Source organism: Diadema antillarum, unplaced genomic scaffold (assembly GCF_040938485.1).
Source record: "Diadema antillarum isolate AM-2024a unplaced genomic scaffold, OU_Dant_1.0 seq00000651_RagTag, whole genome shotgun sequence".
Lineage (NCBI taxonomy): Eukaryota > Metazoa > Echinodermata > Echinoidea > Diadematoida > Diadematidae > Diadema > Diadema antillarum.
In genome coordinates this window covers 855793-868043 of record NW_027271564.1, presented here as the reverse complement: position 1 = coordinate 868043, position 12251 = coordinate 855793, and the positions used below count along the sequence as shown (strand labels likewise).

At 39.2% G+C, this 12251-nt stretch overlaps 1 protein-coding gene across 1 annotated transcript; it reads right to left on the bottom strand.

Moving 5' to 3' along the window:
• Positions 1–476: 476 nt before the first annotated feature.
• On the bottom strand, positions 477–11645 carry LOC139736540 (uncharacterized). The gene is made up of 7 exons (XM_071647290.1): positions 11571–11645; positions 9291–9427; positions 7579–8001; positions 4547–4843; positions 3672–3769; positions 2332–2428; positions 477–616 (listed from the first exon to the last, which is right to left on the bottom strand). Exons 1-7 carry the CDS (start codon positions 11642–11644, stop codon positions 504–506), a joined length of 1239 nt encoding a protein of 412 aa, XP_071503391.1. The 5' UTR covers position 11645; the 3' UTR covers positions 477–503.
• Positions 11646–12251: the final 606 nt, after the last annotated feature.

The following is a 12251-nucleotide window of genomic DNA, read 5'->3' as shown; positions in this document are numbered from 1 at the left end:
TGGAACTAGACAGCACTAATCGTATTACGCCATGCTCGAGTCAGCAGGATCAAATACATTGTACATGTGTCATGAATTTCTCCATTCGGCAGTGATCTTGCAATTCTGCCAGAACCCCTTTTCCAAGCTCATCCCCCCCCCCCCCCCCCCCCGAGGAAATACAGTGTATCTCCTCTGAAAACTATATGGGAAAAGAATCAGTACTACAAAGTATGCAAGACTGCGCAAAACAATGTCCACAGTTCCTTAGTGCTAGGAAGCAATTCATGCTTATGCTGCAGTGCTTTAATTCTCCCACAGTTCTGGCATGATCCAGAGTTAGGGCAGCTCAGTGCAGATGTAACATCCTCCAAGAAGCACTCTCCGTTCATCCGCATCATCCATCAACACTGTGTTTAAAAGCCTCGCGGCAAATGCAATCCAGCTGCCGCATTTTTTTTTTTTCACTCATCAGTCATGATGCTCTTCGCATCACATTTTCCGTTGGCATGGCGACCAGCATCTCATCGCAGGCCAAGCCGCTCCTTCTCTCTCTGTTTCTTCTTCACGGAGCCGACGTCGCGGTCCTTCCACGTACTCTTGAGCAGCTTGATGGGGCGGTTGCCGACGTATTTTCCTGAAACCAAACCAGGGAGAGAATTGGTTTACAAAGTATTTCATTCACCTACTCCCTCCAACTACGTTCCTGACCCAGAAATCGCGTACTGGTTGCTGTGTAAGACCAAGCATCCAGCAAGCTTTGTGGTTATTAAGGGCAACTTTTGTGAACAAAACATGCATGGAATCTGAATACATTACTAAAATGGTCTACCCGTATTCCCAATTTGTTTAAGAATGTGTCTCTACAAAAGCAGTAGGCTCACATCTTGGCCAAAGCTGAAACTGCATAATGTTTGATCAGTCTATACAAAGTACTACAGAAGTCATCTGAATCAACAGTGTAGATCTACACACTAAAAGATATTAATGTGTTTAATACCCCCTGCTTGTTCTCACAAAGTATCATGGGAAATATCTACAATCTGGCTTCATATTCCATTCCTGAAGCCAAACCTGGGAGAAAAGTAGAGTCGATTTAAATAAAAGTAATAAAGATGAGGTTTGTAGACAAGGTTTGATTCATTGTAGCCATTGACACCCATCCATCTTATGATCAATACAATATTCACTGTATTGAGGAGTTGGAAGAGATTGAAACTCATCAAAGTAAGAATATCTATTTTCTATTATTTCAATTCTTTGTTTCATTTTATCCAGTTATTAAATGATTTGTGGATTACTATGTATCATTTCAATATACCCTCAACACATAGAAATAAATAACGGGTATCAGTTCACTGTTATCAGTTGTATGTTTATTTATTAATGTTGATGTACAATAAGTCGAATAATATTTTCTCTGTTTTATAATGTTAACAATTTGATGTTTTATTAATGGGAAAAAAAAATGAGCAAAGAAAATAGAATTCCATCGGGATTTGAACCCAAGTGTGACACATATGCACATACTTGAACCTGACATTAAACTAAAGAATAATTCAACTTGGGACAAATGTTGTTTGTCTAATGTTTAATATGTCATTTAAATGTTGTTCATGTAATATACTGTATATTTCTTTGTATGTTTGTTCTGAAAATGTTAGAAAGCATGTACCAGGGCCCTGTTTCATAAAGCTGCTCGTATAGTTACGAACAACTTACGAGCGACTGGTGATCAGTTCTGATGTGCTATACTTATCAGAATTTTCACAATTTAGCACAAGAATTGATCACCAGTTGCTCGTAAGTCGTTCGTAACTTTACAAACAGCTTTATGAAACACCCCCCTGCTGGTAAACAAAGCAAACATCCTGGTAAACAACTGAATTAAACTGAGAGACTTGGATAACAAAGCACTTCTTACATGACCTGGGATACCAACCTTGTTAACAGCATGGCAGTATTTAGAGGACTGAAAAAGCATATATTTGGTGGAAAATTATTATTCTTACCTTTCCTGCAACAGACATAAGCAGTAATACAATTTCCAAAGGAAGTATATTCCACGGAGTCACTTTTTTTTTTTTTTTTTTTGCAAAGAAACCAGTATAAAATACTGCAGAATAAGGTACAATGTACTCCATTTATAATGAACACAGCAATAATGAAATTATGGATACATAACAAATTACAAATTAAGGCCACAACATTATCCTCTCCATTTTTTTGCATTGTTTATTTGTTCGGTTATCAAAAAAAAAAAAAATTATATAACGAAAGAAAACTTCTGGTCCCGAGGACTTCGTTATAACAGGAGTCCATTGTAACAGATGAGTTCTCTGCGTCACCTACCATTCCAGTCTTTCATAGCCTGTACAAAGTCCCGTGGATCCTTGAAACTGACAAAGCCATACCCTTTGGTCTTATTCGTCCTCTTGTCTCGGACAATCTGGGTGGAATCAAGAAGAATTAAATTGAAAAAATGTGAGCACGGCAACAGAAATTCACCCAAAAAAATGCAGAGTCACATCTACTCATGGTATTTTATGGTCAAGTCAAAATGCAAGGTATCTTAGTAAAACATGTACACATCGTTTAAGAGTACAGTGTCTGTATTCAAAACATGCTAACTATGATATTTTGCCGACTAATATGAAAGACTCAGTCTTACATGTATATGTTGTAAGGTATGGAAAATGATAAAAGAAATATCAGAGAGTAGACCCATGCACATATGTAAATACACACTTTTTTTTCTTCTTCTGCATGGTCTACAGTACCAGTGTCATTTTACACCTTTCGTTTACTACATCCTCTCAGATCCCAGCTTCCCGTTTTGAGCAGAGAATATTTGCAGCTGAAACTTCAAACTTTCACCAGAAAGAAAACACAGAATATGCTCTCCAAAGATTATCCCATGCTTGCCATGCTTTTCCTGCCAGGTAATCTATGCTATACTACAATTTTGTCAAACTTTCCTGGACGTTTACTGAATCATAGTGCCACCTGGATAACACCTGCAGATTATTGAGGACGGTAACCAGGATTTTGGGGCATCTTGTGTGTCACATAAAGTTGACAGGCAAGATGCAAGAAGGCCATTGTAACTCTTTAAGCTCTGTCAAAGGAGAAAAAAAAAATAAACATGGAGATTGAGTACATGCAGCAATATTAGTAGAACACATAAGGGATGTTTCAGGAAAATCGGATGATATCTCCAAAAGGTGTGACCAATGCTTGATGAGAACAAACAACTATACTTTTTGATGTCATGAATGGACAAGGATGTAATGAAAATATAGAGAGAATTCAATAGTTTCATTCTTATGAAAGTGCACGTTCCCTGGAGTTGTTATCATCATATATTAAGGGAATATTATTTGGCTGTTTTTTTTTTATATGAAGTTAGTCAAGCAGCTACTTTCCTAATGCTACAATAATGAAAATATGTTGAATTCTCTTTTATATTCTTCATATCATTGTTTTCACAGTGATGTCACAAACTGTAGTAGTCTTCTCATCCAGCAGTGGTAGCAATGATACTTTGAAAATTCACCTTTTCTTTTTAACAGATTGTCTGATTTTCCCCAAACATCACGGATGTGTTCTTCTGATACTGCTGCATTCACTCAATCCACATATTTGGGGAAGCTTCCCCCTTTAAGTTTGGCCCTCGTCCACCTATACCTTACCTTGCACTTGAGGAAGCTCGGGTAGGTGCCAAAGACTTTTGTTAGCGTGTCTTCTGTGACTTCATTCCCCAGGTCGCCGGCAAAAAGTCTGAAGTCATCTGACATAAAAAATAATAAATATAAATAAATATGATAAATAAACTCAAATACCATATGACTGTGAACATGACAAGATCCCTGCACACTATTGTATTGTCACTTCTTAAAATTTGATGCGACCCTCCCCATGATGAGTATTAAAAAAAAACCAAAAAAAATCCTGCGACGCAATATTCCAGGGAAAAAGAAAGGGGGGAAGCACTCATGAGGGTTTGGCTCTTGCATCTTGGAAGAACTTATTTTGTAGCCATAATTTTTGTAGATAACACACACAGTTCCATGACATTTGCTCCTGCAACAATTGCCCCCATGAAATATGTGTACACTAAGCAAAACATAAAGTCTACCCAAAAAACATAACCCTAACCCTAATCGTAATCGTCATATCAAACTACATCTAAAACCCTATCATAACCCTAACCCTATTAACAGTACTTAGAGAAGAGTGGTGCAATAATCTGTAACACCCCTCTAGATCTCTGAGGGGGCAAACTGTAACACCCCTCTAGATCTCTGAGGGGGCAAACTGTGACACCCCTTCAGAGCTCTGAGAGGGGCAAAATATGACACCCCTTCAGAGCTCTGAGCAAACTGTTCGCGTAAATTTCGAGACATTCTCAAGAACGTTTGGTGGATGTTTTGGGGCAAATCCATACCCTGGATGTATGACCTCTGTAAAGCTCTAAGTTTTCTAAACTGTGACACCCCTTCAGAGCTCTGAGGGGGCAAACTCTGACACCCCTTCAGATCTCTGAGGGGGCAAACTGTGCACTCACTTGGATCCCAGTCACAAAGGCTGTCGTCTTCCCACGTCATGCCTGCAGCCGTCCTGATGAACTTCTTCTTCTTCTCCTTCTTCTTCAGCGGCTCTGAGGCTGAACCAAGCTCGTACCCGCCTCCACCCTGCGTCAGCTGGCTTAGATCAGCTGCACTGGGGTGGGGCAGGTACTGAGACTGCTGTGTCTGGGGCGGGGCAATGTACTCCGGTTGGGAATTCATCATAGGTGGGGGAGGGGGTGGTGTGAGCAATGGTACTGTGGAGGACACGGCTGGAGCCTCTGCCACTGGTTGGACTGAGGAGCAGAGAGAAAAGTATCCACTTTAATAACCCAATGGTAAACAGTGGCTTAAGAACTTATCCCCACTTCAGAACATGGCACTGCTGCAAAATATCATCGCTTGAGAATGATAAGGGCGTTAAGTGATCACAAAATCCATAGTGTTCAAGACAACTTTAAAGCCCTTCTCATTCTTAACAGACGATATGTGCAATACATTCACGGGTTAAAATTCCACTCATTGGAAGAGGCACATAAAAATAAAAAAAAATAAAAACAATCATAATGTACATTGTATGTATATCTACTGTATGTACTACATTGTAAATGTGGAAAAGAAAAGCAATTCCAGGGGGGTGTTTCCTAAAGCTGTTCTTAAAGTTACAGACAACTTATCAAGAAAGAATGACTGGAACATGTTCTGATACTTATCAGAATTTCAATAATTCAGGACAAGAACTGATCACCAGTCATTCTTTATAAGTCCTTTGTAACTTTAAGAACAGCTTTATGAAACACCCCCTGGAATTTTTTTCAATTCTGGGTGTTTGCCTGTTTTGTTTGTGTTGTTTTTTGGTTTTTGGTTTTGTTTTTGTTTTTGTTTTTTTTTTGTTTTTTTTTGTTTTTTTTTTTTGGTGGGGGGGGGGGGGATGAGATGGCAGAATGTTGTCCACTGGGACAACCAGCAATATATACCATTCCTTTATTCTTAGACAGGGGTATATTCTTTACCTTTATCAGACACAAGAGCATTTTATTCTTCAAGGATTACTAGTTGAAAATTGGGACCTAATTCAATCTAGATATCACAATAACTGGCCTGAATACATGTCACATTAAAGGCATAATTTACTATTTGCACATGAAACAAAACCTCAGCATTAGTGCTTTAAAATAGTCCTAAAATACTACTGTGAGCTAGGGATAAACAAGGAAAAGTAGAAATTACGCAGTGCGTAATATATGTCCCCGCCGGAAGTAGCATTTAGTAGCAAAGGGTACAATACAGGTCAAAAGTCAAGGTCAAAGGTCAAAGAAGTCAAAGGTCAAAATTCTGTGTAGAAGTTTTGAAGTCCTCACCTAGTGCCATCACATAAAGCAAACGAAATCGAAATCGGGTTAGAAATGGCTAAGGAGTAGCATTTTGTAGCCAATGTACAATATAGGTAAAAAATCAAGGTCAAAGGTCAAAGAAGTCAAAGGTCAAAATTCTGTGTCGAAATTTTGAAGCCCTCACCTAGTGCCCTCACATAAAGCAAACGGAATCGAAATCGGGTTAGAAATGGCGAAGGAGTAGCATTTTGTAGCAAAATGTACAATACAGGTCAAAAATCAAGGTCAAAGGTCAAAGAAGTCGAAGGTCAAAATTCTGTTTAGAAGTTTTGAAGCCCTCACCTAGTGCCATCACATAAAGCAAACGGAATCAAAATCGGGTTAGAAATGGCGAAGGAGTAGCATTTTGTAGCAAAATGTACAATACAGGTCAAAAATCAAGGTAAAAGGTCAAAGAAGTCAAAGGTCAAAATTCCGCGTAGAAGTTTTGAAGTCCTCACCTAGTGCCATCACATAAAGCAAACGGAATCGAAATCGGGTTAGAAATGGCGAAGGAGTAGCATTTTGTAGCCAATGTACAATATAGGTAAAAAATCAAGGTCAAAGGTCAAAGAAGTCAAAGGTCAAAATTCTGTTTAGAAGTTTTGAAGCCCTCACCTAGTGCCATCACATAAAGCAAACGGAATCAAAATCGGGTTAGAAATGGCGAAGGAGTAGCATTTTGTAGCAAAATGTACAATACAGGTCAAAAATCAAGGTCAAAGGTCAAAGAAGTCAAAGGTCGACATTCTGTGTAGAAGTTTTGAAGCCCTCACCTAGTGCCATCATATAAAGTAAACGGAATCGAAATCGGGTTAGAAATGGCGAAGGAGTAGCATTTTGAAGCAAAATGTACAATATAGGTCAAAGGTCAAGGTCAAAGGTCACAACTGAAATTCTGTGTAGAAGTTTCAAAGCTCCCATGTATTGCTATCATATAAAGCAAACAGAATCAAAATTGGCTCATAAATGACAGAGAAGTAGCAAATTGAACATTTTGATCACACACGGACGCACAGACAGACGGACGGACGGACACACGGACACACACACGTAAGGAGCCCGTTTCATAGTCCCCTGCTCGAACTCGTTCGGCGGGGACAAAAATAACCACTAATAAAATTGGAATCCTTATAATTGATGTTAAGTATTGTTAAATGCACAAAATATTAACAATACTTATGATAAAATGTTTCCAGACTAAACCATCTACAGTAACAGTTTATTGAGAAAAATCAATATCTCCTTATATTTTAGGCTTCATTGGGAATTTTAATTTTTTTTTGTTTTTTTGAGGTAGGATGTTTTTTGATACAACAGACCTACACATATGCATCAAATGTGGTATCTTGAAAATTTTTTAAATCACTGCTCCCAAAGGTAAAGAGAACCTTTAAATACCAGGTATGCACACAGACCATGTTTTGCATCTACTGGGATCATCAAATTTGTGCAACTCAAAGGTCTTTTTACTCACTCCTAACGAATGGAAAATGTGGGAAAATGGAACTGAGGTACATTAATGCATACTCACCTGATGGGAATTTAGATGTACTGGCCAAAAAATCACAGGTCATGCTTAAACCTAATCAGTATAAAAGATGAATCTTCTAAGATCTAAGCATTCTTCATTGCATCCTTCGATCACGTCAACTCACCTTCTTTTTCTTGTGATGAAGGAGTTTCCTTTGCTTCAGTCTTTTTCTTTTCCTTCTTCTTCTTGAAGAGGACGGGCTTTGAAGCATAGGTCGTCGGTTTGGCCGATATGGTCACTGTCTTTGGAGGACCGCTACCAGGAAATCCCGGGGGCCCTGGTGGCATGGGGAACCCAGGCATCATGGGCGGGGGAGGAAGGGGACCAGCATTCATGCCAGGGTGGGGAGGCCCTGGGGGTCGCATACCAGGCATGGGCCCCATGGGTCCCATCGGCCCCATTGAGGGTGGGGGTGGGGGAGGGGGGAGGTTGGGAAACCGGGGTCCACCAGGGGGACGATGGCCACTCCTGATTTGATGGGGTACAAAGACTGGCCTGCCTGATGGAGGGCCAGATGGTCGTGTGAGCTTGGAGGGCATATTTGTATCTGACGCACAGAGTAAGAGAAAAAATAAAGATGAGTAAAGATGGAATAATATACCTTCATAAGGCTTCATTGCTACATTTCTCTGGAGAACTGATAGAACAAACTGATCTCTTCTCTGGGAACTACAACTTACATTTCAGCGATCTTGTGCCAGACACACAAATATAATATGTAGACATGAGTTCTACATAATTATCTTTGTGTATATATCCTTTTATCATTTTTTTTTTAATTTAAATAAATTACATTAATAAATTTAAAAAAAAAAATCTTCTGGGCATTTATTCCCTGTGACACTGCCAAGTTAGTAAGCAACAATGGATTTATAAAAACACAAACTTACAAACTTGTGTAACTTCATATCATAAATTGAAACCAGAAGGGAATGAGCACTTAAGATAAAGTCACAAAGCATTAATAAGCTAAGCAGAATCTGCACTACCATGGATGGAATCTGACCAAAATTACACTCATAGAAATTAAATCTTGCATTTTGAGTAATAAGAATTTTAAGTAGCTTCCTCTTAGTCATACAATAAGTGTAGTCGCATGTTTGACAATTTGCTTTTTTTTCCAAAAATATGATTTAAACAGAATTACGCAACAAGTAAAAGTATTTGAACCAAATATTCATATACATGTACAATAAAGCTTGTCTTGTCACCTGGTTGGACTGTTCGGAAGCCAAGATATTGTGATCTTTGATGTTTCACTTCACACATACAAATGTAATTTCTTGATTTTGACTGACAGCTTCAAGTGCCCTCATATATTTCATCATCACAGACCCATCCACATGTAGCAGAACATCAAAAAGCCAACGTAGCTCCCAGAGAGTGGTAAGGGGGATTGTGAAGAAGGAATTGATGATGATTTATAGAGTCAATGGAAATAAAGATCAAATCCTGTATGGTATACATTATGCACCTATCATGAACCTTCCGTATCTACTGCAGCCATGTCAAGCTTCATATCAATCCAATTACCAATGGCATCTGACACCTCAATAATTGAAAACAGAATTTACAACCAGTCTCCTTCAGGGCAATACTGTCAAAAATCTCACAAAAGAGTCCCAGCCAACATGATAATTCACTTCTCCCTTCTGTATTCTCTTTTTTTTTCTGTCATGTTGGTCAACTACATGTAAATTGCATACATTTGCAATAATAGATCTTACAAGTGTGTATGTATGCCAGGTACATGTATGTCATGAATATCATGTTTTTTACTATCATTGTTTCAAATTTAATAGTGATTTTTATGGACAGCTTGCCACCCTGACTCACTGTTTCTCGCCGCCTGTCTCGGCTGAAATCCCGGAGCTCTGGGCACACCCGGCGGTCCTGGAGGGGCCCTCTTCCCCGGGGCTCCTCCATCGCCTGCACTAGTCTCCTGTGTGAGGCTGTGGATCTCCTCCTCAAATCTACACACAAGAGAACAGCAGACATAGTGATGAATACTTTGAACAATTTTCATGCAGTATGTGAACAATTGTCTTTATTTCTTAACATATGATTCACACAATTAACCTAAAGTACAGTATGTCCCCCCCCCAAAAAAAAAAAAACAATGAGATTTTTGCATTGATAACACCAAATATGATTAAACTGTCTAAATGCTACTTCAGAGTCTTAAAATATAGCATCTTAGCTCTATTTTGCAGAAAACCCCATTCAATTTGGTTAAGCAGTCACAGAGATATGCGGATTGTTGTAAAGCATGTCATGAGTCTGATTCTTCCAAGTTTAGCACTTCGCTGCTTTTTATGTGTGAATACAATTGAATAGACAGAACTTGGAGGGAAGAGATTTCTGACATCCTCTACAAAACTCCTCATTTCTCTTTGACCACTGAAGCAAATCAAATGGGGTTTTCTGTAAGATGTGGGCAATGAGTTCTAGCTTCATACCCTGAATTTGTATAGATTGATTCACTATCTTTAAAGATATCAATGTGGAGGGTCCCGTTGTAATTTTTTGGGGGGACATACGGTATTTCACAATATTGTATCCCAGCAAGATTTCCAAAGCTAACGACTTGGTGGGGGATGTACAAGCTTGTTGTTTGATGATTCGCAGAAGGCGGGGAACAACCAAACTACATTTTTATTCAACTAGCTTTGTGCAAGCCAAGTGAAGGAAAGCTGTGCTTCAGAAAACAAGACATTTGATTAGACTTTAAATCACACCATCCCTGGTTGAGTCCCTTCAATAAGCCAGTGCAGAGTTAGTTTGTGGGCATATCGCTACAAATGACCTTTCTTTTTTCTCAGTCAGTTAGGGGCACTTCACTCACTTTTAGAGCGACATAACGCATGCCATGAGTATTGAATAAAAATCTATGGGATTCATCAATCCTATTCAAACAAAGAATGAACCTACAAGTAGACCACATGCCCGGAAATGATCCTTCAATTAACACTTGGGAAAGCATCCATCTCATTATTTTGTATTGAATGTCTCTACAGTCTTACACAATGCATGTAAATGTACATTGTACATGCACAGTGTCTGGTCATTGGGCTATCATTATGGTCAAGTGCATTGCTGCATATTCTAATGAACATCATTAGAAATTGTTGACATTTTTTTTTTCTTGGGGGTGAAATAAAGTTACAACAAATTGTACTAAATTACTAAAGCAAGCCGCCCATAATTCCACCACACCGTTGTCCAAAAACTGCCTGCTAAATGTGTAGAAACCTTTATGCTTTTTTGGGCACAGTGGAACCTACCTTGTCCTTGGTGCGAGCACCAATAAGAGTTGTTAATACATTTTACAATAGACCACCACAAACAATAGTTGATAGAGTCCAGGGCCCCGTCTTATAAAACTTGTGATAGAAATCAATCAATCACAAATCTCTTGAAAGCTGCAATCAACCGCAGCCTGTGATTGATTGATTGCAGTTCTCCATCATAATTTCAATCATAACTTTTTTATAAGATGGATTTGCATTCAATCGTAAACATTGGTGAAGTTGTGATTGAATTGAATCAATCACAAGTCTTTATATAAATTATAAGATGGGGGCCCAGAGCAGCTAGCAGAGACATATGATTCAGTAGATCCAGTCCACTACTGCTACTGCTAGCTGCCGACACTAAATCAATGTTTTTGAATCCAGCTTCTTTAAATTTAACTTTGTCTTTTAAATTAAAGATGAAATTAAGCAATTTCACGTCACGGACCGACCAAATACCATCAAATCATGCATATGCAGTGATGTCGTAGTAATCTAGTAACCCTTCGTCCAACATGAAAGCTATTTAGTAAAATTATTAAAGGCTCAGGCTCATTTTAAAATTGTATGCGTTGCTGTCATATCACCATGTTATGCATGTGATGTAACAGCTTAACATTGTACATGTCACAAGAGCATCAAAATTGCATTTGCCTCACGCAGATGTCTATACATGGGACTGATGTAATCGTTGTACATATTGGCCGCTGAAAAAGACACTGCACTTCGGTATGGTCTGAATAAAGGGTATACAGTGTATTTGCAAAAATAGAGGAGAAACTGGAAGAGGCTAACGTATGATAAAGTCATCATGCAAACAAACCTGCTCATCTCTTCCTCGATTGACTTCATTGTGCCGCTTTCTCCAGGCTTCCCTCTCCCATACGATGATGCCATGTTTCCGAGAACCAGTCTGCCGCGCGCTTACCGTAGAGTGCGTCCCACCACCCACTAACGGCACTCGACTTGACTCGGACGAGTCACGACCTCCAACCTTTCCACAGCAGCACCGTCCGTCTGGGCACATTTTCATGAAACATGGGCGTCACCAGGGGGGGTGCGTTGGGTGCGAACGCACCCCCCTTCAGATCCATTAAAAAAAAAAAAAAAAAAAATCAGTCTGCGAGCGACCTCAACGCCGGACGCTAAATAATTATTCTTTTCTATTTTTTTTTTATACTTTGCACCAGGGACACACACACACACACACACACACACACAAAAAAAAAACAATTCGCACCCCTGATTCTGGCAGCACTGATTTTATACATATCTATTAGTATTCTACAGTGTTTACTTTATCGACCGTACAGTACATCCGTACGATACGGAGCACTTATACACGTTTGCATGTACGTGTGCTACTTACAAGTATGTAGGATCTATGTACGTTACTTCTGACCAATCCATATTTCCAGCCCAAGAGCGAGCCTTAGCCTCATTAAAAAAAAAAAAAAAAAAAATGGAGGGGCAAGCATATTTTAGTTTTGCCCCCCCCCCCCAT

Excerpts from the sequence above, each read along its gene's own strand:
- LOC139736540 (XM_071647290.1), bottom strand. The coding sequence starts at position 11,644 with ATGGCATCATCGTATGGGAGAGGGAAGCCTGGAGAAAGCGGCACAATG. Across the intron at positions 9,428-11,570 it reads ATCGAGGAAGAGATGAGCAG|ATTTGAGGAGGAGATCCACA; the intron begins GTTTGTTTGCAT and ends TCTTGTGTGTAG. Across the intron at positions 2,429-3,671 it reads CGAGCTTCCTCAAGTGCAAG|ATTGTCCGAGACAAGAGGAC; the intron begins GTAAGGTATAGG and ends GATTCCACCCAG.